A 27,119-nucleotide genomic window follows, 5' to 3' on the forward strand; every position below is an offset into this window, starting at 1 on the left:
ATTGCAATTTCATGTCTTTACTTAAATAGATTTACATTAAGCAAAGTGTACATTCTTTTGTTTGTACAAGGCAGGTAGGCATGCTGCTATGAAAGAAAAAAGAAAAGAAAGCCAGAGAAGTTATTCAGTACGCCTCCACATGTGAATACTGCGGTCAGTGAAGCTACATCACATGCCATGCACCTTGCAATCGGAAGGTAATGAGTGAAAAGGGGGCGTTTTGGATCCTGTTTGATGAGAAAACAGGGTCGAGGGAGGAGGGGAGCTGTTAGGCCCTGAGAGCACGCTATGAAGCGCTTCAGTGTTGGATGTCAACAGTTTTCTGTGTCTGCAGTGAATCCGTTTGCATTTCTGATTCCAGCGTGTAAGTCTGGAGTCTGTTTTGGGTGGCTGTGTGTACGACGTGAAGCTCCTCTTCGTCCAAGTCCTTCAGCAGCAGCAGAACTGCATCGAGAGTGTGCGTCTGAAAATACAATTGAGGTTCTCATTTTATTGGCTGAGATTAATAAAAAAAGAAATATGCCTTTTCTTTTAAAGTATCTTCCAACGTTTTGAGTTCTAGGAAGCATTGATCAGATGTAAGAGGGTACCTTTTTCATTGTTGGTTTGTTTTCTCTGGTTACTGGAGAAGAAAGGGAGGGGAACTTGTCTCTGGAGAGGAGTTTCATCCCCAACTCTTCTCTGATTTTGCTGGAAAAAAAGAAATTCAAGATAGACATGTTTTGTTCCCAATATGCCTTCATTACCTGGAAAGATGAACTTCAGCCAATGCATGTTCTACTTCTTTGTAATCCACAAGGCTTACTTGGTCTCTTCCATGTTGTAGTTAAGAGGGTCATTCTCCGTCTCTGCATCTGGCAGTCCATTGGTGGAGATCTGGTTTTGGACACTGTCTGGGGGGGTGGTGACCTCTTCGCCCTCCATGAGAGCAAGTGCAAGCTCATCCTCTGTCACTACTGCAAACACACGTAAAACAACAAACTCTTTATTACAATCATTTGCGATCCCATCGCCAAAATATTGTCAGAGGTCACACCAAAGTCTGTGCAGAGTGTGGTTAGTCAACACAATCATTTGAATGTCTTTCTTCCAATTGTGGGTGCAAATAATTTATTGTACAGTCGCAGACACTCGCCTTGGTTGTCGAGCTTCTGGAGGCGAGGCAGGCAGCGCAGTACGGTGAGGCGATACTGGCTGGAGGCGGTTCCACAACAAGGGTTCTCAGCCAGCCAAAGCACCCTGAGACGCGTCAACGGACGCAGATATGAGAGCTCAGCGAGTGAGGGAATCTTGTTCCTCCTCAGGTAGAGCTCACATAGAGACAGACAGCCAGCCAGAGGAGAGAGAGACAAGATGCCATTGACACTGCAGAGAAAGAAAGAGAAAGAGAAAAGGAAGAACACCACAGCCAGGATTGGTCGATCATCTCAAATGGGCAGGTGCAAATGTCCTGCTGTCAAACGTGAATGTGGCAAAGTTCAAATAGACCAACCTCAGTGTCAGCACCTCAATGTTGGCCATTTGAGAGAAGATAGAAATCTGGAAAGACAGAGTGTAAGGTGAACACTTGTATCATTGCAAAAGTATGCATTAGTACATGCATGCAACCTAAATTACAAATAATAAACAGTAATAAAGTCAATTTGAACATGAATTTGTCAAAACAAACAATGATGTCCATTAACTGACTACTCACATCAGTAAGGTTGCATCCCCTGCAATAAGAAGACGTGTAAAGTGACGTTATCACAAATGCGAGGTATGCATAACAAGCTGTGCCTGTCAGCCGTCAGCATGTGACGTTAAACCAAAAAGCAACTAAAGGGACCGGTAGCTGTGAAGCTAAAAGTGCCACACTTACCAGCAGTTCAATTTCTTCACGCTTTCCAAGTCGGAGGCCTTAGCCTTCGCGAGAACCTGTTTCCGTGTTAGCTTCATAGCATATCAACTAACATAGCTGTCAAGAGCGGATATTTTTAATGCACTACCTGTTCACAAACAGCAAAGCTCCCATTATTACGGGCTAAGTGGACAAACATTTCAACTCAGCAGCAAGGCTGTCGTTTCCACCACACGAATACGCATGCGCGTAACCACTGAGGCGTCCTTAGTTACAGCCATTTCCTTTTTCGTTATTGCGTATGTTTTGTTAAACATATTTAACAGCAGTAGTACTACTTTGTAGGACTGTTGTATTTTAAACGATGTAAAAGAGTAGTTTTATTTTGTAACGTTACGTAGTACTGTGAAAACTCAAAATCCCACAATGCACCGTAAACCGAGAGGGTAAATCACGCATGCGCGCTAAGCAATCCCTCTTTGGACCTACGTCTCCACTGAAACGATGGTGAGCCCAGAATGTCCCCTTCCAAATCCGTGTCAATCTAACAATTCTTGTGCTATAAATGATATAATCACATATGTGGGGGCTCTGTGCCGTCCTTGTTTATCATACCCGACCGTTATTTGTATCTTTTTTTATGATTAATTCAACGGCTAAAACGATGTTTTCATGTCCCAGTGAGACAGAAATGGCTGACACCATTGCTACAAGTTACTCATGAGCCCGGGTACTAGGCGGCTAGTCACATTAGCTTGCTGTCGACCGCTAAAGTCTATATGTTCCGTGCAGGTCTAGAGCACCCGCGGTTTTACAGTAAAGCTAAATGAGTTGCTTCATGTCGCATTCTCGTTTTGTCGTCTCCGAACACGGACCAGAGTTGAGCTGTGTTCACGTTAGCTCACGTTCAGGGGCTGCTCGGTCATGGAGCTCATGGATGCTAACGTTAGCTAAACCCGGTTAGCCCACTAGTCTCATTCACCCTGGTTCTATTGGTTTGATAGTTCTCAGTTAAACATGGGTTGAATACGGACGTTGTGTGTTCACAATACATTCGTCTTGCACACCATTGAACCCGACTGTCTCTGTTGGGGGTTAGATTATACTCGAGGCACACTTTTTATAAAGCTACCTCCGTATCAATAGTAACAAAACGTTAGGGGGCACAAGCGTCGGTTGTTATAAACGCGTTTATCAGAAGCGTTAACTACGCGCCAATAAAGTGATATTTTGAAACTTATTGTGTGTTTTATGTTCACAGGCCAAGCGTACCAAGAAAGTGGGGATCGTGGGTAAATATGGCACGCGTTATGGCGCGTCGCTCAGGAAGATGGTAAAGAAAATTGAAATCTCCCAGCACGCTAAATACACCTGCTCTTTCTGTGGCAAGGTAAGCGCAACCCTGACTAATTCACTTTTGTTCAGAAAGCAGTGGTGATCGTATCAAGGAAAACGTAATTACAAGATGTTTTGTGACTTAACGTGTTACATTTGTATTGACAGACCAAGATGAAGAGGAGGGCTGTTGGTATCTGGCACTGTGGGTCCTGCATGAAGACCGTGGCTGGAGGCGCCTGGACTTACAAGTAGGCTTCTTTTTGCTTTGCTGCAGTTGTACCTGTTTCACCTGCTGCTGGGGTCACATCTGGGTAGTGTTGTGGTGTTTGACATGTACCCAGGAAGTGTACCGAGGGAGAAAGCAACTACACTGTTATTTTTTCACCTAAAAAGCTGGATGGGTTAATATTATGCAACTCCAATTCAAATATAGAAATATTGTCTCTGTAAGTGAGTTACCTGTTGTGCAATAAATAGGTTCCCTGTTTAGAGCAAGATGGTACGGGAACAGCATGGAAGACGTCTGTTTGCAAAGCTTATGGACAATTAACAGTGAGGTGATTGGACTTCTCTGACCAATCACAGCACTGCCATTGCACCAAAATATCAATCTCTCACTTAGAATAAAATTGGCCCCCTCAGAACGTTAACAACATAGTAACTTCCTATTTTGTTAGAACTTTCTTTTCTTCCCTGACACATTTTTCATTTAAAATTGGAACTTAGTCGATGACTGTCCAGGAGATGTCATATTTGTCCACTTGGATGTATGGAAGATGGAGAGACTCATAAATAAGCTAGTAGAAAGCCTAACTTAATTTTGTCTGGCAAGGCCAGGATTTTAATTATTACAAATTAAATAGCTAACCCTGTCGGTAAACCAGTAAGTGCTCTGAAATAAAGTATGCCAGAAAGTTATTTGCTGATGTATTTTTAAAGGTTATCTGGGCAGATTGTTTCATTAATATTGAATACTGTTTATGACAATGTTCCTTGAATCTAAGCATAAGTAGACTTTAAGTGTTGCATGCCGTTGACTAAAATGTCACCAAGGAGATGAGTTTATTTGAAAAACCAATTTCACTATTCAAAATGAACATTTTAATGTATGTACACATCACTTGCGAATAACTAAAGCACCTGCATGAATAAAGGAAATACTAACTTCAACAGCAAGGGATGAGAATCTGACTGGATGTTGGGAATATTCATTGATATGAATTCACAAATTTAATTGTGTTTTTGTTTGTCTTTTCCAGCACAACGTCCGCCGTCACAGTCAAATCCGCGATCAGGAGACTGAAGGAGTTGAAGGACCAGTAAGCCAGTGAAATAATCACTGGTGGATTTGGGACTTTTTCTATAAATTAACCCACCTGGACATGGCCTCAACATCCACAAATAAATCTGTCTGGAGCGGAATTCTTTGTCTTTGTTAATCTGTTTTACAATGTGGCAGCGAAATCAAAACGTGTGCGTGCTAACTACAAGATGAGGCTTCACCCAATGAGTGCATGAGTGAGAAAGTTCAGGCTGCTAATAAAGTGGCACCATCAAAACAATGTCACCAGCCACTTACTAGATTGACTAGCAGCAACTTACACATTTGGCTGGTGCCATGGGTACAGATTTGCTGTCATTGGTGCCACTTGGCTATAAATACCAGCATTTTTCGGTAGAAAAATCCCCAGATTTATACCTGTTGTCGCTCCGATACAAGAGTTTGAAGTATGCTGCATATAACTTGTGGACAATTAAGCTAAAGCTTTTTGGTTTTTAAATCCACTGCTTTGCCTCAGAGTCCTTTGCCTGTTTTGATTATGCAGCAAATTAAAGAATACTGCTGACTGGATCAGATACAATATATCTCACTTGATGGATCAACAAGGCAAGCATTTTAGTCAACGTTCATAACATAAATACTTGAGCACATCTTAAATGCAATAAAGCAACAAATACAATATATACATGATTGCCAAAGTCGATGTCACTTGAGCAGGAGCTGAGAATATTTCACTGACTGGATAATGCTTGTGTATTTCCTGCAGTGGTCAATCAGGTTTATATACAGGATCAACTTTAATTGTTCCATACATACCATACGTATAACTATACTGTCACTTTGATGATGTAACCGAGTGTAATTGACGGGAGGAGGTGATTGGGTCATAAAGGTGCACCTGCTGGGAGACGGGTTTTTTCCGTCATTTCCGCCATCACGAGCGACTCCGTTCCGTGTTTCCAATGCCACAAACGAGTGCGCGAGACTGTTCTGTGTTTCTGACGGCACGAACGAGTGCGCGAGACTCCGTTCACTCTCCTCGCCACGGAGGACACGTAGCGTGTAGCGCATTATACGCCGAGAGTTCCGTGCATGGGAGGGCTGTTTCCAGAGAGCTTCTTGAGCAGTGCACCTAATCATAGCTGGGGGGGAATCCAAGTGGGGTCGCTGGGGTGCTGGACTGCTGGTGGGTTAAAGTAGCTTCTTTTGAGGGTGGTCTTTTCTTTGTGGCAGTTATTTGTGATTAATTCTGTTTTCATTTGATTTATTTTCTAGTTCGTGGGTCACTGCCTTGGTCTTTTTGTTTGTTCTTATTTTTCTTTAAGTTGTTTGCGGTGCCTATCATGGCCCACCGTCTGTGAACTCCTCCTACCTGCCTAACCTGCTGTCACGGGTTAACCCAAACCTGTATACTGTCCGAATAAAGTTTATAGTGTCGAAAGAACGCAGCCTTTTGAGCGTACTTGCCTTTACGGGGTTTGAACCGGGTTTCTGTGGTAATTGGGGGGCTACAATTACAAGTAAGGTTTTGTTGGATTTTTTTTATTTCTAAATGTTTATATCTTCAGCACTGGTGTGAATAGACTTACCTACAAATACAAAATTGGAGTAAAATATATTAAAGGAAAAAAACTTGGAGACTATATGATTTGGAAATTATATAATTAAAAACTTCTCGAAGTAAATTACCAATTGCCATCTGACTGACTAGTTTCAGGAATGACTTGCCCAAGCTGAAAAAAAAGAGGCATTTTTGAAGACATTTAAATCACTGAAACAGTCAGATGACATTTCACCAGCTGATTCTAGACTACTTCTCACCAGACGTATGTACACTATACGTAAAACGCCTCCACCTGTGTAAAGAAAGCTGAACTGTGAAGAGATCTACTTCCGTGAACTGTCCAGCAGGGGGCGCCAGCGTCGCGCTTTGTTCCCCACGGCGCTTTCCCTCAGTAGGGCTAAAGAAACAAGTATGGCGGTGTCCAGTGTTTTCAGACCGGGTTTATTCAACAATAAAGTTGCAATAGTAACTGGTGGCGGGACCGGTATCGGCAAAGCTATCTCTGCGGAGCTGCTGGAGCTGGGTGAGTGACGCGGGGCTGAGGGTCGGGAGACATGTGAAGACCGTGTGGAGTGAACAGCAGAGTGACAGAGCCGAGTGAACTTTGACATACATAGAGGAAGACATGGCTGACTGTCGGGCCAGCAACGGCCTCGACAGTGTGTTGACAGTATGTACTCACTGTGGAGACACGGTGTGTTGGTGACGGCTCTCTGTGTATGTTAAAGGTACGATACCAAAACAAAGTGTGTCATGGCGGAATGAATACCGATTAATAATGTTCATGTGTTGGCCTGACATGGCAATAAAGAAAGTGCCAATGGTAACAAAGGTTTCCTCACAATGGCATTGATTGGAACTCCTGCATAGCTTTAGCGATACATCCTTATTTTGGAGTCACATGCTTTATTTTTTAATCGCACAAGAACAAGCATTCTGTGTGCTGACCTCATTCCAAATATTCACTGTCACTCCACCAAATAATGATAACAAAAGTCCTGTCTTGATGTGGACAGACTCTCTGTGGCTGACTACTTTGTCTCCAGGATGCAGCGTGGTGATCTCCAGTAGAAAGGCAGACAGGTTGGAGGCGGCAGCTCAGGAGATGAGTCAAAAGATCCCTGCCTCCAGCCCGGCGAGTGTCACTCCTCTACCATGTAACATCCGAAACGAGGATGAGGTGGGTGGGCCTGCACCTTTAGACTGTATATATATATATGTATATATATATATATATATATATATATATAAAATATAAAATATAAGAGACCTGCACACACCTTCAGCCTCTGGAACTGCTCCATGTTGATGTTGTCAGTGGTTTTGATCCCCACCCTGCTGCAGGTGAAGGAGCTTGTGTCATCGGTGCTGAAGCGGTACGGCAGGATAGACTTTCTGGTGAACAATGGAGGAGGTCAGTTCAGCAGCCCGGCCGAACACATGTCCTCCAAAGGCTGGAAAGCGGTGATAGACACTAACCTGACGGGAACGTTCCACTGCTGCCAGCAGGGTGAGATGCTGACGGCCAACTCTGGCTCAGTGAGTCTTTTTGTTGTTGTTGTTGTTGTTGTTGAAGCTCTCTCCGTGTGATTGATGCTGCTGTTCAATCCACACAGTCTACACCGCGTGGATGAAGCTGCACGGAGGTGTGATCGTCAACATCATTGCTGACATGTGGAAGGGCTTTCCAGGCATGGCGTAAGCAGCACCGCCCACCAAATTCACACACTAATATATATATATATATAAAACTGGCTGGCTCAATGTCTCCTCTCCCTGACAGCCACACAGGGGCAGCGAGGGCCGCAGTGGACAACTTAACGAAGAGTCTGGCCATCGAGTGGGCGGCCTCGGGGGTCAGAGTGAACTCCGTTGCGCCTGTAAGTACAGGTCACGAGTCACCGCGCTGTGTGGGAGGTCTTCAATTGTGCAGCAATGTCAAATCTGTGCATCTTTATCTGGTTTCAGGGCACAATCTTTTCCAAAACTGCGATGGAGAACTACAAGGAGCTTGGACCAGATCTTTTCAAGATGTCGGTTCCGTTTAGCCCCGCAAAGAGGCTGGGAGTACCGGAAGAGGTGTGTGGCGCCCGCAATGCTCAGAGGAAAGGGCGATCGTGGAGCTCGGAGACGCTTTTTAACATGCATGCATTGCAGTGTCCTTGGAAGAGAAATACATATGCGGAACAATTTGAAAATAACAGTCGTTTGTGAAGTTTTTAAGTGCGTAACTAAGTCCCTGATCGTGCATTCAATGTACAGTCTGCACCTCGCGAAAGTAAACTTACAAATATCTGTCTTGTTGATTACTGTATTGGGGATATCCCCCCCCACACACACACACACACCAAAGTTATATCTTCAATTCTTAATGTCACAGCAGCTGTTTATTTCAATGATATGATAAAATCCCCACACTAAACTTGTGCCAGGCTGTATTAGGAAATTCAAATAGAAAATACTAAAGGTTCACATAGTCGTGAGCAATGGATACAGAGCATGTTCTGTGTGTCCGCCTTTGTTGCAGTCACAGACTGCAGTGATTTCTTCCGTTTAAAAAAATTAATAAAACATTGTGCTTTGATGTTCAGATCTCATCAGCAGTGTGTTTCCTGCTCTCTCCTGCTGCCTCCTACATCTCCGGAGACACCCTGAGGGTTGATGCAGGACAGAGTCTGTACCACTCCATGTGGGAGATACCCAGTACGTTGATATATATATATATATATATATATATATATACTGTACGAACTACGCAGCATACTGTAAAGTTGACCAAATTCTCAAGTTGTTTTGTGTGTTCTTCTCCAGACCACAGCGCATGGCCAGAGGCTCCAGAGGGGGAGAACCTTGACGCTCTGAAGGAGCTGCTCAGCCCACAAAGCAAACTCTAATTCCCTTTTGTGTCATAGTCTGAGGCCAGTGCAGACACACACACACACACACGCACGCATCATGGACATTGAGCTGCCTGGTTATAAGACTGTGTGATTTATTCTTGCAGATCATGTACATAATTGTACATAATAATTACCAACACGAATGTCTGAATAGTTTCTTGAATAATGAGTTGTATCGAACTGTTGAAATGTATGTAGCATATTGTTTCCCAAAATGAAAATAAAAAATCTTTGGATATTAAAAGACAAAGCATTGTTGCCATTTAATGTGTCCGTGGACTATTAAAGTAGTCTGCCATCAGATTGATAGTAAGTATTTAAGAATAAGTATTTACATTAGGATGGCATTTAGTGACCCGTCATGATCCTGAACAATAATGAATATGGAGATTAAACAAACGGGTTAAAAAGAATTGCATGCTATACAGAGTAATATTGTACTTTATGTCGTAATACTGAAACAACTACCGCCTTGCAGTTCACAAATGCACAAAAGGATATTACAACAATAAATAAATGCGTAGTTGTACGCGATGCCTAAAAGTGCTGCATTTATAATGGTTTGCGCCATAAACTGGAGGTCAGGAGGGCGCTCTCCCTTTAAAGAAACGCTCTGGTGGTTTGTCCCAAACGCTGTGCCGTAATGTTACCGTAAAACAAAGTTTACTGTCGCAAATATTTAGTCCAACAACAGAGGTCACAACAAACCGCTCAGGTACAGTGTTTTTCTTTCAAGATACACATTTGACATTTGTGTCGCATGCTGCTCGTTCACGGTGGCTGACACAACTATCTTCACACACCATGAAGGTGTCGATAACGCGTCTCAGAACAAATGCTGCCGTTGTGTCTGTCCAGCGACACGACGTAAGTCAGCTCGGTTACTTAGCGTGATGCTAGCGTGATGCTAGCAGTGTCCGGTGTTCAGAGGGATCTTTCATTCTCGGTAACGTTACGCAACGAAGAGCAGCGACGAGTTGCTTCTCTGGGTATTTATTAGAAACAGCACACGGGTAACAAAGCTGTCTCAACGTGGATGATTGTGCCAGGGTTTGATTAACCGGTGGTTTGTATCCATGGTCTCAACGATACTAAAACAAATACAAAGCTAAAATAAATAAGTACAATGAATAAGGTTTATTATAAAACATTCCTCTCGTGTCATCCACTTTAAACGTTATTATAATCGTCATGTACCATCCTAAGCAGTTTTGGAGCAATTGGCCTCCCAGGGATGATGTCACGTTAGTGGATCAAATGAGGTGTTATGTTGTAATACTTTGAGTGTAAAAAAACAAACACATTGTGAATAGTTGTGCGTCCTGAGAAAAGTAAAATACCCAGGGTATGTGTTTAGAAGTATAAAGTGGACTTGTATTTACAATAGACGGCAGCCTACTTCGACATTAACTTCCATACAAACAGGAGCTAAATGCATCCACCTCCCTGTAATATCACTGTAATAACCAGAGACATAGGTTTTCATACCTCGGCTTATACAATGAACATTAACATGTATTAAAGTACAATGAAGTTGTGTATCTTTACATTTTTATGTATGAGATTTTTTTAAATTATCACAGATGATTATATTTTCATATTGCTTCAGCTTTGGCCAAAATGAACACTTGGCATTGATCACCAAAACAATATTTGAATGACATGTCCACAACCCTTTACACTAAAAGAAATTTGACACAAGTTAGACACAAAACAAAAATAGAAACCAAAGAATAAGCCGATATCACTTATACATCGGGGGCAATTATGTTTACGCCTGGATTCAAGAGACTTTATGCGATATGGACATAATATGTATTATTGCGAGACTCATATCTTCACTTTGCTTTGTTTTTACTCAAAGCTGTAGATTTCTCAAATTTAAAACACAAATTATAACGTCAGGGAGGTTATTATGTATAATTGCATATATCTGTATATGTTTTCAGCATGGGAGGTGACCACGGCCACAACAAGATGTCCATGCCAGACTGGCGGCAGTGGAAGGTGCAGGGAACGCCACTGGAGTTCACCAAGCAGAGACTGGCAGCCAGGGGCCTCAAGGATCCATGGGCACGGTCAGTACTTCTAGCTACATGAGATATCATGGATGTTTAAGTCATCTTATCTTATTCCTGACCCTGCACCCTATCTTTCTCTCCTGTTGCCGCCACTCTGGACTCTGCAGCAACGAGGCTTGGAGATACTCCGGCGGCTTCGCCCGTGCTGTGACTCTGTCTGATGTGCTGCTGAGAGGATTCAAGTGGGGCTTTGCTGCCTTTACCGTTGCTCTGGCTGTCGAGTACGCCCTGTTCCCACCCAAGAAGGGCGGCCACTAATGCTCATCGTTGTCCCCAGAGTCTGGAGTCTAATAATATTCTGTATTTCCTGTTCATTAAATGTTTTTGTGATCACCCCATGTTTTCTCTTGTTCTTCGTGCATCCTGTCACATCTTTAAACCACAACCAACTTAACTTTGTGTTCCTATTTCAACCACAGTGATGGGGTTTTAATCTCCCTTGACATACAGTGTTATTGCTGAGACGAAGGATCGATTGTATCACCCGGTCAGTCCTGCTTCCTCTTCCTGCCCAGTTTCCTGATGAATAGTTTCAAGCATTGTACTGACAGTATTACAAAAAACAGCACTACAGTAGCCAGCAGTACTATTACATCCAGACAGAAGTACTGGAGCCAGTTAAGGTCATGGACAGCCGATCTGAGATGTTTTGCTCCTTTGTGCCGCATCACATATTCTGTCCAGTACACTGAAAGGTCGAGTGGGTCAACTGGCCGGTCTTTATGGAGAGCCGACAGCTTCTGTATGTTCTCTTTATACCTGGAAAAAAACAGATTGATGGCAAGAGTTTAAGAACACATTTGAAGTGAAGTAGTTCGAAAAGCAGATTCCAGATCTTTTGTACTGCGATCATCATCAGCCCAAAGATTTAATTAATCTTACTAATTAATGATCTGATTTAATTTAGAATAATTTAGAAATGCCTATAGCCTTTCAGTCATTTATTTCTTGTCTATTAGATTGTGGCTTTACTTATTGTATGTAATGATTGACTGAATAAAACACACAATAGAATACAATTTAAGGAACTTGTTTTTATCGAGTGTGAACTTCTGACCCCCTCACCTGGTGTCATTGATGACCTCGTTCAGTCCCTGAACAAGGCTTTCTGTGGTGATCGAAAAAATATCCAACACCACTCCGACTTGTCTGCTCGCAAATCTCTCGGCGTTGTCTGGCTGGTCTCCACCAAGTGGCACCATCACCATGGGAACAGCATGACACAGTCCCTCAAAGAGCCCGTGTGAGCCAGCGTGAGTGATGAAGGCCCGAGCTCCGGAATGTGCTGACACAACACACACAAAGATGTCAGATGCTACGCTATGGTGCTTTCGTATGTCAAGATGTGTAGCAGCGTTTTTACAGACCTAGCAGGTCGTTCTGAGGCACCCACTTCATCAACTTCACATTCTCTGGAACACTGTCAGGAACCTTCCCAGTGTACCTCCATATTACCTATCAACAGACGCTACGTGTCATTTATTGCTTTTTGATTATTGCACTGATGTATAATTCCAAATGGATATATATATATATATATATATATATATATATATATATATATATATATATATATATATATATATTCCTGTACCTTCTGTGGAATCTGTCTGAAGGCATCCAGGAAGACGGCGGTTGTCTCTTCTGGCAGATCTGACACCATGGTGCCCAGAGTGAACACTACAAAACCATGTTCTCCTGACACCCAAGACTCCAAATCCTGCAGACACACACACACACACACACACACACACACAGATCTGTCATTATTCTCGTTCTCTATCTATCTGTGTTTCAGGGCATTAAAAGAAGTCAGATAAAGTGCAGGGGAACTCACAAACACACAGGCCTTACCTCGGGCAGAGGATGTCTCACGTTGCAGTTGATTCCACCAACTAGTACCACATTTGGCGTAATTGGGCGCGGGTAATCCAGGGTGAAGTCCATCCTGTTTAAACAACACAGTACCCCAATATTGATCTGTATGTGAGACTCAAGGTAAGATGTGTTTTCACTTCAGTGTGGTTTCGTGCCATGAAACAGCAATAACAGTACCGTTGCATCAAAATCCTCCCTTGTTTATGAGTGTATGAGTGTATGAGTATATGCTGGCGTAAGTACTTCTACATAGAACAATCTAGGTCGGTGTGTATTCTTCTCCCAAATATCAATACATAACCTTTGCACATGTTACCTCATCAGCCAGATAGCAGAGTCTGACAGCACTTCAGCGATGCCGATTTCTTCTCCCAGGAACCGATAGGCTATTTCATCAAAGTACCAGTATATCAGTCGGCATAGCAGCGGCTCCAGAAAAGCCACCTGAAGGTCGGAGGCATCACAGAGCAATAAACAAATGTACAAAGTACATGTATGTAGTCCTGCAGTCTAAGTTGAACGGTGTCATCTTGAGCTAAAGAACTCTGAATGTACAGTATAGGGAGAGTCACTATGTGTGTTTTCTTTCTTTATTGCCATACTGAATGCCATGGGGGGGGATTGATAGTGGCATGTTTCTTCCAGTGCAAACGCCATGAAAATATCAACATATGTCTGTGGAATTATGAGACAAAGAAAAGAGGAATACAAAGTAGTTTGGTCAGCACAGAATCAGTGTTTCGCCTAATAAATTAGAGAGGAGGCCACCCCACGAACATGGCCACCCTTCATGCATGCGCCTGTCCATGCCCATCTGACCGTAGTCGCTTACCAAAGTGTTGATCGTTCTCTCCTTGAAGCTCATTTTATCTGTGTATCTGGTGAAGAAGCGGGGCACATATGACGGCGGGGAGGGGCAGCCTGCAGACTTCATATCCAAGCCACATGGAATTCCCCGCATCAGATTTATAGTGGGGATACCTGAAAACGATGTTACATATGAGTGGTGAGAAGATGTGCCGACATATAAGAGCACAAGGAATCCAAGTGGGGCAGAAGTCACTCACCTAGCTTACGAGCTATTAATGAGCCTGTGGGAACCATGGGGTCTGTAAGGACGGCATCAAAGTTCTGAACAGGTGCAAAGGAAATGCAGGAGGAAGGAGTGAATCTTCAACAGCGTGCACTAATAAAGCACAATTCCTTCCACTCAATAGACTCATGCCCAGATTTTTAACAGAAGAGGGGTATCATGCTGATGACAAAGCTCGATTATCATCCTTCTCTAAGTGGTGTAAGTCTTCTACTTGAGTATTTCAAGTAAAGGACTGCAGATGAAAATGGTATATTTACAATGTACTGAACCAGTAGTTTCTAACCGTTTTGGCTGTTACAACTTAAAAAAGTAGCGTCCAGTTGCGGCTCCTTGTCATGTTTCAGATGTGAATGGTTTGCGTCCTTTTCTCCCAAAACGTCATGGGTTTCATTTAATTAACTGTCCATAAGGGTGTAATGTCCACAGCATTTATATTTCCTCCCCCTACAATCATCACATGACCACTCAGATTTATCTTGTGGCCCTTTACAAAGGTCCTGACCCCTAGATTGGGAACCACTGGACTTCACAACATGATTGTATGTAAGTTAGTTCAGCTCCACCTGAACCAGCTAGAACAGTAAATGCTTCCTAAACATGGATACATCAGTATTACCAGTCTAATCATTACATATATTGTAATATCTCAGTAACGGGGGACATTTTTCTTTCTGCACGTTTGACACAAATATTTTGTTCATGTTTTAATGTTATTTTACTAGTAAATAATATGAATATGACTTCTACCGCTGTCCCAACTTTAATAGTTAGAGATGTTGCACATAACGCCACCAACACGTTATATCCAATACAGCAAAAGACCCAAAAGGTGAAGGGAAGTAGACACATCAAATAAAAGCCTCACAAGTGTAGCATTCAGTGAAGCTTTTGTATTTCATTTCATTTATTAGATTATACCCCCTGATGTCATGTTCAACCTCTGTATTGGTACTCACCTGCTCTGCCAGATGTGAGATCAGACTGTCATTGAACAGTAGGCTCTCGGCCGTGATGTGGATAAAACCTGAAATCCTCTTTATTTTTGAGAGTTTTGTCGTTATCTTCTCCGTAAAAGTCTGGGCAGATTTTTGGATCGCGTCCTTGTTTGAGGACAAGACATAATCAATAAAAGCCTTGTCATAAGGAACAGGAAAGGTCACGGTGTCGTAGTGCTTCCCTGGACCCATCCGTACGCTGATCTCTGGAATGACCACGGTGACCCTGTGGCCACGGCGACCCATTTCTTGGGCAATGGCCTTCACACCCACCCAGTGACTCCCATCCATGGGAACCACCAGCAAGTTGCCCAGGAAACCTGCAGAAGTAGCCTCTCCTGCCTTCACCTTCTTCTCCGGCCCGGGGTATTCTGCCACAGAACCCCTCGTCTTATCTCCGGCACCATTCACCTGCACAGCCATGTTTAGCAGCAGGAGCACCGACACTGCTGCTTTCCACATTGTTCTCTTTGCTCCTGTGTCTGCGGCTCACTGAAACCAACCGCAGAGGTACATGTGAGGCAATGTAAGAAAACGCCCCTTTCTCTATGCTTACGTAAACCACTCCCGCCCTTCAGGATCCTTTATCTGGGCTGCTAAAGATTCCTCTGTGAATTAGAGTGGTGTGCGTGTGTTCAATGCCTTAACAAGAGCGACAACTACAGCCCTGAAAAGCTGGCAGTTGGAGGTAATTGATATGGGGTTGTCAGTGTTTTAGTTACTGTGTAATGGAATTTATTGTGATACATGAAACAAAGCACACGATCACACCCGACACGGTGCCTGGGGGACTGGGGAAGAGTTCAGTGGAGGAAACGGCAGTGTTTTGTATTTCAGGCCGTCACAGATAGTTGGGTATATAGTCATGTGGCTCCAGGTCTATGATGAACATGATCAACATATTGGACAATTACGATGTTCTTTATAAGCCAAGTGTTGCTGAAGTTTGGACCTCTTTGAACAGAAGTGTTTGTGCTGCAATAACCCCATTGTTCTCCACTTCTGGCAGTAAACGGGAGCGTCCTTTAAAAGTTATGCAAAAGCCTTATATATATGTGAAATGAATGGTAATTCCATTGGTACAATCTTAATTAACAGAAGGAGCTATACTTACACTAAATATATAAGTGACAAGAAAGCATATCAAGTAGCCCACTGTACAGTTTAAACCCCTTTGCCTCGAAAGACAACAACCCTTCTCACAGAGTGCTTGAGTCACGATGCAGTTAGAAGTAGAAGGAAGTGTACCCCACCTTTGTCAAGTCTGTTCCCCAAGAATTTTGTCGAAACATTACTACAGCGTTTGGATGCTGTGAATTAGCATCCAACAACCGTTTTCTGGTCTGTTGAAACTTGCACAACCACTCTGTCCGGCATTATTTTATGATGTGGTCCCATCTTGTGCTACTCAGCAGTGGCATTCGGTAGTTACGAAGGGCCCCAACCCACGCTATTACAAATTATGAAGCACACACGCATGCGCGCACAAACACACACACACACACACACATACACTCTTAGGAGTATATATATGCCGAATGTATATATATAATACTTTCAAGTGAGTTAATTAGGCTATTGTATCAGGAATACTGGAGAGAATGTTTTTTATTTTTCATTTATTTTCCGTCTGCTGCTCCACACTCTCGCCCAGTAGACGGCGGTAACGCCCCTTCGAGTTGGTTTGCCAATCGTCAATAAACACCAGCGAAGAAGAACAACTTCCGCTCCTTTTCCCCCGCGCGCATCTTCAAGTGATCCTCGAGCGCAACAACAAATCGAACGTCCAAGTCCGCGAGCTCATTAAGTCACGAGCCCGTTATGTTTACAAGTAAGCGCCTCGCTGTTTTGTGAACAACATGTCAAATCACGTAAACTGTGAAACACCTGAGAAACAGTAAGTGTCATAAGTTAGTCTCAGTGCTGACGTCATCCCTTGTGGCTTTCTGCGTGATTTACGGTTTTAGGGTCTTAGTCTGATTAGCGTAGCTAACGTTAGCTAAGATACTCACATATAACTGTTAGCTACTTTATGCTGTGTCGACTTTTCCGACGGGCTCGCCGTCACTCTCGTTCCCTCCTCCCGAGGTCTCGCCTTCTGGACAGGCCCTGTTTGAACACCTGAAGTTAGTTTAATATGAATATATGGGAAACACTTAATTTACTCTCCTCGGCGCTCGAGACAAAATACAATGTTTATTTGTACGTAGTCAGCCGCTAGTACTGGAGATACGCAGGATCACGTGACCAGAGAGTGAGATGGGCGGATCCTTTGTGCGCCTCCTGGCCAAGTTTACTTCACCTGCTGCGATAGAGCTCGAGGTGTGAAGGGTCGTGTTACAAAGCAAACTCATCACAATGCCGCGCAGATTGCAAAGAGGAACATCGGTGATATTCTGCCTATAAAAATGAAAATCGATTTGACAAGTGAGATCGAGCTGGAACAGGAGAACAACTCCGTATTTGTGTGCTGTATTTTTCTGTTTGAGATTGTCGGCCAGTAAAGTGGTTTGTTGTCTCCACAGGTCGGCGGCTGACTGCGAGTACGATGCGGACAACTTGGAGTCATTCATTCAGTCATCGTTTATAAGAGTTGAATATTACAGGTAAAGACCACAAGAGAACTCTGAAGCGCTCTCGGCCTGCGACTGAAATAAGATAAAGCTGTGCAGCTTGGTGATGACACACCAATGTATTACACTTGACTGGTGCTTGGCCACTGTTGCTCTGCCCGTTGCAGGTCCTTTGAGTATAGTGTGAAGTGGAAATTAGCAATGTATCCCAGACGCTCCTCCAGACCACCAAAGGCTTCCAAGAGGAGTCCCCAGAGAAGCCCCAGTCCGAGTGAAGACGTTATCCAGCGCAGGTGGAGGGGTAAGAGACGAAGGACGGGACTGAGGGAGACCGAAGCAGACGACTGCGACATCATCGACATCATCGACATCATCAACGGCACGCCTGTCGCCGAGGAGGAGGAAGTAAAGTTTGTAGAGGTGACGGATGATGGTGTCGATAATTCAGACGACTGTGGCTCTGTCTCCAGCATAGCCTCTGGTCCTTCCTTCCTCCATAACAATGTCTCTACCAAGAAACTGAGGCCTTCACAGGGCTTGTGCTCAGCCTGTAAGACTCTCTACCAGAAGACAAGAAAGATGAAGGCACCGATGAAAAATAAGCTCTTAGACAATGGTGAGTGCTCACTCACTCCTTGTTCCAGCAACGTGAGAGGATCATGTAATGTGAGTTATTGCCTGTCAAACACTAGTAAAAAAAAAAAACAAGACAAAAGATTGTAAACAAGAGCCTATGCAGAGCCGCAACATAGTTTCAGCACACACAAGGTACAAAAATCCCATTTCCTCCCTCCTGGCATGCTATCCAAACATCCAGTTCTCATGTATAAGTCAAAGTAAAGTCCAGATCCTTGTATGTGTACACATACTTGGCCAATTACGCTGATTCTGATAAGAACCATCTGCCTGTGCTGTCAGTATGAATAATGAATACACTATAACTGTTTAGACTCTTTGTCAATCACACCTTTTAAGCAAAGGAAAACGTCTGTTTTTCGTCCGTGTACGTGTGTAATGGCGCACTCGCTGGAGAGCGCCATTACACATGTATCATTTGGCGGTTCAGTCTTTCTTCTGTGCACCGGTGCTTGCCACACGTTCAACCTCTCGCTCTCCTTTGTTCTCACAGATCCCAAGTCCCTGACATGTGACCAGTGGGTCCTGATCAAGAGCTGGAGACCAAGGAGGCTGCCTAATGCAAGAGGGTAAGTCCGCTACTGCGTGTGCGCGTGGTTGATTATGATGTATGCTTTCAGCTTATTATAACGCCGCCTCTCTATTTCGTCAGGAAGCTTTTGATCTGCCTACAGCTGGTCCAGAAAAGACTTGCGGCCAAGAACGGTGCAAAGCGACCTGCGCAGTGTGTGGGAGAATCATCAGCCTGCTTCAGGCCGCACGCATTCCTTCAGAGGTAGTTCATCGCTACCCAGAACACATTACATTAAAAAAAAAAAGTAAAGAAAACCTTAATTGTGCTCCACTTTTGCCTCAGGAACCTTAGGTGGTGTGTCAGAGTGCCAGTGAAAAAGGAGAGGAAGAAGAACAGGAGGAAGTGGATAAGAGGAGGTTCTCAGGGTCGCCAGCAGCAGCGTCTCCACAGCAACAATCCTGGCCAACGCATCAGTGTGAGCTTGACCAGCCCTTCTGGGTTTGAGGCTCACGGTGATCAAGCAGACAGAAATCTGACTTTAAAGTTGATTCCCTCCACGGTCGCCGTGGAAACCACCAAGCCAATAGAGGTCCCACCCAAGAAGAAAGCGCCAAAGAAGACGGGTGGATTAAGAGACTTGCTTGCCCAGTTGCGTGGCAACAGCAGCATGATCGTCAGAGAAACACGCTAGCGCTGTGACTCTTTTGTTCAGCCTATAATTCTGTTCTGAATATTAGTCTGGAAGTTTACCTGGAGGCACACACTCGTGTTTATTGACAAAGTTCTGCTGCAGTTTCACGTACGTGCACGTAATTTCAAACTGGCATTTATTTAAAGTTTCATTCAACAGGATGATTCTGAATAAATTATTAGTTTTTTTTAACATTGATGCTGTTTTTAGCGTATCGCTAAATAGAACTACATGAATACTAATGAGTAAGATTAGAAAAGCTGTGTCCAAATTACATTCGACATACTAATACTTTGATGGTGTGGTGGCTTCACACCAGAGAAGTGACAACAAAAATGTTATGTGCTGTTGTCCCACAATGCTTGATTTCCAACAGTTTACAGTTGCATATTTTCCTCTTTGTAAGGAATATCACATTTTGTATTTTGTATAATAACTGCAAAAACTATAAAGATCAATTGTGTATATGGAATAGGACGCAGTGTGTGCCCGCTCTGTCTGAATGAACACCACTGTGTACACTGAATATTAAATTAATAAATATTTCCTGGTGGCAATTTGTGGATAGCAGCCATGTTCAGTAGACATGTTGAAGGAATGAGTTTGTTGGGCAGACGTTCTGGAGAAGGCCACATGATGGCGCCACTCTGACAATCAGCACTGTGGTTACAGTATATTAACCCTGGGCCTTTTTAATGGGCTTTTTTTGTTTTGTTACAGAGAAGTTGTAAGAAGAGAAAAGCACAGGTGTCATTAGGCAAGCCAATTAATAACATTAACAACCTTTTAGTGTCCCAGTGAGCAAGTGTGCATACTGGTACCTCTAAATGGAATGCAGCCTTTAATATAACAATGGACACCTGTGTGTCTCCTGTACTGAGAGCTCAAAGTCCGCTTTAAAAACCAAACCGCTATTCGGCAGCAGAATCCCAATTAACGCGGTCACCGTGTTCCTGGTCCGAGAAGCAGGTTGACCAAACTATCGGGATCCTTTTCTATGAGGATAAACCAGGAAGATGGAGGTCGTTTTACACCAATGTTATTTTCAAGATGTTGGTGCTGATACCAATGAATGTGGAGGAAAAGGAGCAAGAGATAAGGGGCCGAGAGTTGGGACTCGAGGCGTTGATGGTCTTATTTGGGGGGTTGGGGGGGTTGCTGTTTATTTATGGGATTAATGTATAGGGAGAGGGTGGAGAGGGTCTGCTGACCAACTTGGCATATGTAGTTGTATTCAAATCAATTAATACAATTATTATATTAAAATCAATTGATTCATTAATAATTGAGTTTCAAAATGGAACCACATTATTTAAAATGTAATATATTCCATCTCACAATTAGTTTCTTGCTTCAACCGTTTACAGTTTCCTTGTTTACCATACGTTGACGTCACTAACACTGGCAGCTGTTCTGCTCTGTGCTGTGTTTACATCTTTGAACTTGAAACAACCGGAATTGGAAACTGTAAATGCTGGAGCAGGAACGTGAGGTTTAATTTGACATGAGTAAATTCAATTAAACTTAAACGTCTTTGCTATTTGATCAAAACACGTATATTGAATTTGATCCATTTAAATTAAATGAATTGAATTCCTTTTTTTTCTATTCATTTTAAATCCTTCTTTTGAAATGAACTTTAAAAAAAATATTATTTATAAATTATTACAGCCAACACTAAAAGGTTTCCAGTCCCCACAGGAGGAGACGCATTAGTGTTAAACTAACACACACTCGTGGTTCATTGACGATGAAAGATCGGAGGAAGTCTTACGAGCGTTACCAGAACACAGTTGATAATCATCGCTCTTCACTTGCTGAATGCCACAATCCTTCTCTGGGTGGCTCCCTCTCCTACGGTGATCCATGCAAGACGTTTCCACACTCTGGTGAGAGCCGAAGCTCCTGCTGCTTGTCCCAATTTAAACAGAGCATGGCGGTTTGAGAGACTCTCTCACACACACACACGCACACACACACACACACATTCTCTGATTTCCATCGGCAGCCAATAGGTCCTGATTATCACGAAGGTCTTGGGGGCCAAAACAATTCAAGCAGTGCGCACACACAACACCGTATCCTGTGATAGAACCACTATCAGCACCTGACACCTCGAAAACAGGAAAAAGGTTTCAGCAGGAACACAGATGTGTTGCCGTGTTTAGAGGAGGAGCTTGAACCGGCTATAAACCCCCCCGTAGACAGGAACTTCAGTCCATTGAGAAAGGAGACGGGCTGCCTCCGTCATGTCTTACTACGAGGTAAGCTTGTCAACGACGTTCGGTCCAACGTGGGAGCTTTTGTGTTGAATCGCAACGTCTGTGTTTGGGTTCACTTGTTGCATTTTCTTCTTGCCTCTAATCCTCGTCCTCATCCTCTCTCCAGCATATCGTCTTTGACTACGACATTAATGACACAGGCTCAGGTTCTGGTTCCGGGGACCTGGCGGGGGATCTGGAGGAGCCCTGTGACGTGGAGCACGTGATGACCGCTAACCTTCAGAAGGTCTTCCTGCCGGTGGTCTACGCCCTCATCTTCACCCTGGGCATCACCGGAAACGGCTTGGTCGTCATCGTGCTTGGCTGCCAACGCAGGTGAGGGGGTTGGTGAAGGGGGGGGGGCGGTTGTTTGTTGATCCGGCGAACCTCTCCACAAAAACCAATAAGGACCGGCCTTTGTGGTGAACCTCCCCTGCGTTTCCTCTACAGGTCAAAGTGCAGCCTCACGGACCGGTATCGACTCCATCTCTCGGCTGCTGATCTCCTCTTTGTCCTGGCGCTGCCCTTCTGGGCCGTGGACTCGGCTCTGTCCGACTGGCGCTTCGGAGCGGCCGCCTGCGTCGGCGTGCACGTTATCTACACGGTCAACTTGTACGGCAGCGTGCTCATCCTGGCGTTCATCAGCCTGGACCGCTACCTGGCAGTGGTCCGAGCCACGGACACCAACACCGGGGGCCTGAGGCAGCTGCTGGCACACAGACTGGTTTATGTGGGTGAGTGTTGAAAGACTGGTTAGCTTTCTTTTTCCTTTGGAAACGCTCCTCTTCTTCTCTTTTATTCCCACGGTGCCTTACTTCTTTTTGTCTTCCTCTCTCCCCGCAGGCGCCTGGCTGCCTGCTGGCCTCCTGGCAGTGCCCGACTTGATATTTGCCCGGACTCAGGAAGGAGGCGACGGGGCCACTCTGTGCCAGCGATTCTACCCAGAATACAACGCTCCTCTCTGGGTCGCGGTCTTCAACTTCCAGCTGGTCCTGGTGGGTCTGGTGATCCCGGGCCTGGTTCTCCTGGTGTGCTACTGCGTCATTGTCACCAGGCTGACCCGAGGCCCGCTCGGTGGCCAGCGGCAGAAGCGGCGAGCGGTCAGGACTACCATCGCGCTGGTTCTCTGCTTCTTCGTGTGCTGGCTTCCCTACGGAGTGGGCATCTCTGTGGACACTCTGCTGCGCCTGGAGGTCCTGCCCCGCAGCTGCAGGCTGGAGGCCTTCCTCGGCGTGTGGCTGTCGGTGGCCGAGCCCATGGCCTTTGCGCACTGCTGCCTGAACCCACTGCTGTACGCCTTCCTGGGGGCCGGGTTCAAGAATTCGGCCCGCAGAGCGCTCACTCTGAGCCGAGCCTCCAGTTTGAAGATTTTACCGCGAAGACGCCCGGGGGCCTCCACGACCACGGAGTCGGAGTCCTCCAGTTTACATTCCAGCTAGTGTTTGCTTATATATTGTACATATGTGTGTTCACTGTGTGTATATATAGCCACGTGGTTAAAGGGACAATTTTCAGAAAGCGTCTGAGAAAGGAAGGAGCAGTCTGCTGGCCCACGACGTGTCTTCTCCCTCACTGTGGGGGTTTCTCCTGTAAATACTGTGTTCAGTGTTGTTGTGTACTGTTGAAGATGTTTGTAATAAACTAAGCAAAATACCCACCTTTGTGAAAATGTCTCCTCTTGTGAAAGATGTTTCTTCCTGGGTGAAACTGTGAATTTCCGGCTTGTACTATAAGCAGTCAACCACAGCGAATGCCGCGCTCACCAAGTCTCCTTCTGAGTGGGGAGATCTGATATCATTAAGGCCCAAAGTGCACAAACAGTTTAGAGCTAACGAGATGGTCGATGAAGCTCTATCACAGAAGACACCAAAGATTAAAAAAAAACAAGAAAAGATGGAATGAATAGAGAAGAGCTTGTCTGAATTAAATCTATTTGGTCTCATACGTGGTTTAAATGTCAAGCTGCCAACAGGCTGCAGATCACGATTTAAAAAGAATAAATACCGCCGTTCTTTGTCTTTGTTTGCATACAGATAAAGATTCTTTGAAAAAACGAGTTGTTCACACTGGCGCGTGTTCTAATCTTTATTATCATCAGCTCCATTTGTATTGATTCATGATCACTCAGCCGCCTGCCAGCTGAACCCACTGATCCGCAGCATGGACACAGTGAAGTTGTTTCGAAAAATGAAACTATGGTTTTTTTCTTCTTCTTTAAAGTAAGTGTGATACCCAGGTGCATCTGAATTACTCGTGTGTGTCTTTGGGTGAGGCCGTGTGTGGATGTGTTTGTCTCACTGCTTTGCGGTTGCCGATTTAGGTTGATGAGATAAACAGTTTGCTTCTTCACCGTGAGAAAGAAAAGAGCATGAGGGGGTCAGGAGATCCATTTATCCAGAACCTAAATGTACGCACGCACACACACACACACACACACACACACATACACACACACACACACACACACACACACACACACACACACACACACAAACAGTGCTTCCCACATACTTCCACTTGGAAGTGAAAGAAACAGAAGCTGGAAGTTTACCGTGTCCTGTTTCCTGGAGCGGAGTGGAGGAGGATGAAGAAGAAGAGAGTTGTGAGAGAGACGAAAAGGAACAAATACAGTAATTCAGCACCACAATGAAGCGTTGACTTTGGCATCACTGTAACCGTCTTATCATGTGCATCTCGTCCGCATCCTATGTGGCTTTATATATATATATATATATATATATATATATATATATATATATATATATATATATATATATCAAATGTGTTTGGAATAATTCCCTTCACAGTCAATAAGCGTACCTATTAGTTCTTCATCTATTTTGCCTTGTGTCTTTCTAATTCACACACATGTACACACACACACACACACACACACACACACACACACAGAAAAAGACACAATTCTCTTCTATTCATAGCGTGTGCAAAACAGGAAAGACTTCCTGCAGCTCATTTTAGGAAAAACAAGCAGCTTAAACAATCAAACACCCGAGCGGCTCTGCGCCGCCGACACAGAGAGCTGCTCGGGAATTAATTAGTTTTACAACATGTGTCATGACAGACACTGGAAGGACGTCACGAATGACCACGGTGATGTGCGTGACAAGCGTGCATCTGTAACCATATGGACTCTGATATGTATGTTCACAATCTTGTCCTCACTAATAGAAAGCAACACAGAGCTGCTTGCACACCTTTAGACTCTCCCTATTAGCACGTGGACTCCTTTTCAGCCCTCCTTTCAGAGAGGTGCCAACCACACATCATCCAAGTTGGTTAAATCTGCAGAGACAGTCATGTGACTTCGCAGTCTTTTCTGAAGAAAAAAAACGAAAGGAGAAGAAAATCAGGATGTTACAGCTCATTTTACATTAGCCCGGTAGCATGTTTGTGCAGTGAACCAAAGACATTTCATGAGTACTACAAGGATGATGAGTACACGTGTATCCTCACTGGTAATGCTCAGCCTGTACCACTATTCACAAGTCAAACACATGCTTCACTTACTGACTTTTGTGTGTGTGTGTGTGTGTGTGTGTTAGCACAACTGCTGCATGATTCTAAATATGGGAGTCTGTGTACAAAAGGCTTTACAAGCCTCTCTCTTCTCCCAGTGTGGATATATGTGGAGCAGCCATGAACTTGAAGCATGCGCTCAAACCTCAATCAATGTCTCATTTCAAGTCCAGTGTTCGCCACCAAAACAATGAAAATGACCATGACCATGTGAACACATTTTCGCCAGGAAACGACTCCTTTATTAAAACCATATCTGCCCTCTTCTCTCGTATCCTGCTGCTCTTGGAGCTGCTTGTTCCCATCGTTTAGTTTTCCACCTGCTATTGCCACAAACCTGACACCACCAAGGCGTTCGTGACTGCTGTGATTTCACCACAAAACTACTAATGGTTTTGATCTATACTTACCGGTTACAAGTGTGTGTATGTGTGTCTGGATGTGTGCATTACTAGTAGCAGCACTACTGGTTCTATACCAGTTTTTACACTAAACTTGTCAGCAATACATTTGACCTCAAATACATTTTTGAGGGTATTTTATAATCAGCTTATAGATCTACTTTTCACAAACCTTGATGGCACTGATGCTCTTGTGATGCATGCGTGAGATCGTTAGGGGTTGTGTGTGTGTGTGTGTGTGTGTGTGTGTGTGTGTGTGTGTGTGCAGATGGTCAGGTTCCCTCATATTCAGACAAGCTGAGTTTCCTGCTGTTGAACAATCGTGGGAAAACCAGAGGTCAAGACAAAAGGAGAAATAAAGAGGCAGAGAAAGACTGGGTTGCATCCAAATGGCCTGCAACAACTTCCTGCCTTGTTCCTGGTGGATTAATACAATGTGACAGGTGAAACCAATAGCCTGCCGGGAGTGTTTGCGTTGAGCCCAGCAGGTGGAGGCGTGAGAATGATGTGGGAGCAGAAATAGACATTAATGAGTTTAGAAAACAATGTCCGTTGGTCACAGATGCTCCTGAGCCGTGAACCCTGCAAACACTGACTGCAGACTTTTTTTGTGTGAGTTTGGATGACTGCTAAGCACTGAATAAATGACGTGCGTACATTTTTAAGTGTTCATCTATGCGCTTGCAAACAATCATAACTCCTCTTGTGATGCATCCACAAGCAGATAGAGAATGACTGATACACCGTGTAATGTAGCTATAATTCTCTTCAATGAAATGTGAACAAATACACACAAACAAATTAGTACAGTGTGTTATAAGGCATTTAGTAACTGTTTATGCACATGTAAAGACATGGACATCCCAGGCAGACAAATGACAGCTTGACAACAACAAACAACTTAATTCAAGGTCCACTTTCTTGAAGAGCTTTTGACAGTATCTCATGGCTTTCAGCGGATTGAATTTGCTCAGTTGCCACTGAAAAGAAATAAGTTAACTACTTTCTTCATGAATATAATAGTGCATGCACATGCAGCCCTTTATAATAAACAAATAGTTTATATTTCACAATCAGATAACGTGTGTGTACTTAAAACCACAAGTCACCACACTACATGCTCAGTGGTTCTTGTGTATTACAGTCTATGGGTATATCCCAGTAAGTGTTTATATGCTCCTCACACACACACACACACACACACACACACACACACACACACACACACACACACACACACACATATATATTAGTTAGGAATTACAACACTGCATTCAATTAATGACAACACATCTTTGATATTGATTAAATAATCATGTATATCAAGATCTACATGATATTACAGAGTTGTTTTCATTTCTGCTCTGAAGGTTAGTTTGATGGACATATGCATGTCAGGAAATGTTTATTGCGCTCTAGTAGTCACTGTGATAAAATAATAGTAAACATTTCTTGGTGGAACTAAAGATATTTACACATATGTATACATTGATAATGTTTCTTCTTTGAGTTGCCTGTTGAGTGAATTTAGA

At 43.9% G+C, this 27,119-nt stretch overlaps 7 protein-coding genes across 15 annotated transcripts; 5 read left to right on the forward strand and 2 right to left on the reverse strand.

Annotated features, from left to right (window-relative positions):
- Position 1: 1 nt before the first annotated feature.
- cfap410 (cilia and flagella associated protein 410) lies at positions 2-2,073 on the reverse strand. Its single transcript, XM_034556390.1, has 7 exons — positions 1,862-2,073; positions 1,697-1,715; positions 1,493-1,539; positions 1,136-1,365; positions 806-956; positions 591-690; positions 2-463 (listed from the first exon to the last, which is right to left on the reverse strand). Exons 1-7 carry the CDS (start codon positions 1,936-1,938, stop codon positions 299-301), a joined length of 789 nt encoding a protein of 262 aa, XP_034412281.1. The 5' UTR covers positions 1,939-2,073; the 3' UTR covers positions 2-298.
- Positions 2,074-2,223: 150 nt separating this feature from the next.
- Positions 2,224-4,600, forward strand: rpl37a (ribosomal protein L37a). Its single transcript, XM_034556224.1, has 4 exons — positions 2,224-2,347; positions 3,102-3,230; positions 3,344-3,426; positions 4,438-4,600. The coding sequence occupies exons 1-4, from the start codon at positions 2,345-2,347 to the stop codon at positions 4,499-4,501; spliced, it is 279 nt and encodes a 92-aa protein (XP_034412115.1). The 5' UTR covers positions 2,224-2,344; the 3' UTR covers positions 4,502-4,600.
- A 1,559-nt stretch (positions 4,601-6,159) lies between these two features.
- pecr (peroxisomal trans-2-enoyl-CoA reductase) lies at positions 6,160-9,171 on the forward strand. Of its 4 annotated transcripts, none has more exons than XM_034555620.1 (8): positions 6,160-6,547; positions 7,041-7,204; positions 7,369-7,563; positions 7,661-7,722; positions 7,808-7,904; positions 7,993-8,103; positions 8,616-8,727; positions 8,836-9,154. In XM_034555620.1, exons 1-8 carry the CDS (start codon positions 6,436-6,438, stop codon positions 8,916-8,918), a joined length of 936 nt encoding a protein of 311 aa, XP_034411511.1. In that variant the 5' UTR covers positions 6,160-6,435; the 3' UTR covers positions 8,919-9,154. The 4 variants fall into 4 exon arrangements, with proteins under 4 accessions (XP_034411511.1, XP_034411512.1, XP_034411513.1 ...); XM_034555621.1 differs by having other exon boundaries at positions 6,319-6,547; positions 7,369-7,534; positions 7,641-7,722; positions 8,836-9,164; XM_034555622.1 differs by having other exon boundaries at positions 6,338-6,547; positions 7,071-7,204.
- Positions 9,172-9,552: 381 nt separating this feature from the next.
- On the forward strand, positions 9,553-11,343 carry ndufb3 (NADH:ubiquinone oxidoreductase subunit B3). 3 transcript variants are annotated; one of them, XM_034554980.1, is made up of 3 exons: positions 9,553-9,639; positions 10,874-11,002; positions 11,113-11,343. In XM_034554980.1, the coding sequence occupies exons 2-3, from the start codon at positions 10,875-10,877 to the stop codon at positions 11,261-11,263; spliced, it is 279 nt and encodes a 92-aa protein (XP_034410871.1). In that variant the 5' UTR covers positions 9,553-9,639; position 10,874; the 3' UTR covers positions 11,264-11,343. The 3 variants fall into 3 exon arrangements, with proteins under 3 accessions (XP_034410871.1, XP_034410873.1, XP_034410872.1); XM_034554982.1 differs by lacking the exon at positions 9,553-9,639 and adding an exon at positions 9,714-9,870; XM_034554981.1 differs by lacking the exon at positions 9,553-9,639 and adding an exon at positions 9,825-9,913.
- On the reverse strand, positions 9,922-17,715 carry LOC117746108 (UDP-glucuronosyltransferase 1-1-like). 3 transcript variants are annotated; one of them, XM_034554974.1, is made up of 11 exons: positions 16,987-17,715; positions 16,228-16,424; positions 14,936-15,466; positions 13,951-14,014; positions 13,716-13,864; positions 13,200-13,327; positions 12,860-12,953; positions 12,600-12,725; positions 12,373-12,460; positions 12,071-12,290; positions 9,922-11,764 (listed from the first exon to the last, which is right to left on the reverse strand). In XM_034554974.1, the coding sequence occupies exons 3-11, from the start codon at positions 15,434-15,436 to the stop codon at positions 11,494-11,496; spliced, it is 1,641 nt and encodes a 546-aa protein (XP_034410865.1). In that variant the 5' UTR covers positions 15,437-15,466; positions 16,228-16,424; positions 16,987-17,715; the 3' UTR covers positions 9,922-11,493. The 3 variants fall into 3 exon arrangements, with proteins under 3 accessions (XP_034410865.1, XP_034410864.1, XP_034410866.1); XM_034554973.1 differs by lacking the exon at positions 16,228-16,424; XM_034554975.1 differs by lacking the exons at positions 9,922-11,764; positions 16,228-16,424 and having other exon boundaries at positions 12,120-12,290; positions 12,399-12,460.
- On the forward strand, positions 16,686-19,945 carry si:ch211-227n13.3. 2 transcript variants are annotated; one of them, XM_034554976.1, is made up of 6 exons: positions 16,689-16,871; positions 17,500-17,580; positions 17,715-18,163; positions 18,677-18,752; positions 18,836-18,958; positions 19,040-19,945. In XM_034554976.1, exons 1-6 carry the CDS (start codon positions 16,834-16,836, stop codon positions 19,386-19,388), a joined length of 1,116 nt encoding a protein of 371 aa, XP_034410867.1. In that variant the 5' UTR covers positions 16,689-16,833; the 3' UTR covers positions 19,389-19,945. The 2 variants fall into 2 exon arrangements, with proteins under 2 accessions (XP_034410868.1, XP_034410867.1); XM_034554977.1 differs by having other exon boundaries at positions 16,686-16,805; positions 17,500-18,163; positions 19,040-19,860.
- A 1,523-nt stretch (positions 19,946-21,468) lies between these two features.
- LOC117746112 (C-X-C chemokine receptor type 4-like) lies at positions 21,469-23,306 on the forward strand. Its single transcript, XM_034554979.1, has 4 exons — positions 21,469-21,652; positions 21,777-21,985; positions 22,100-22,383; positions 22,493-23,306. The coding sequence occupies exons 1-4, from the start codon at positions 21,638-21,640 to the stop codon at positions 23,086-23,088; spliced, it is 1,104 nt and encodes a 367-aa protein (XP_034410870.1). The 5' UTR covers positions 21,469-21,637; the 3' UTR covers positions 23,089-23,306.
- The last annotated feature ends 3,813 nt before the right edge of the window (positions 23,307-27,119 follow it).

This window comes from Cyclopterus lumpus, chromosome 17 (genome assembly GCF_009769545.1).
Source record: "Cyclopterus lumpus isolate fCycLum1 chromosome 17, fCycLum1.pri, whole genome shotgun sequence".
NCBI lineage: Eukaryota > Metazoa > Chordata > Actinopteri > Perciformes > Cyclopteridae > Cyclopterus > Cyclopterus lumpus.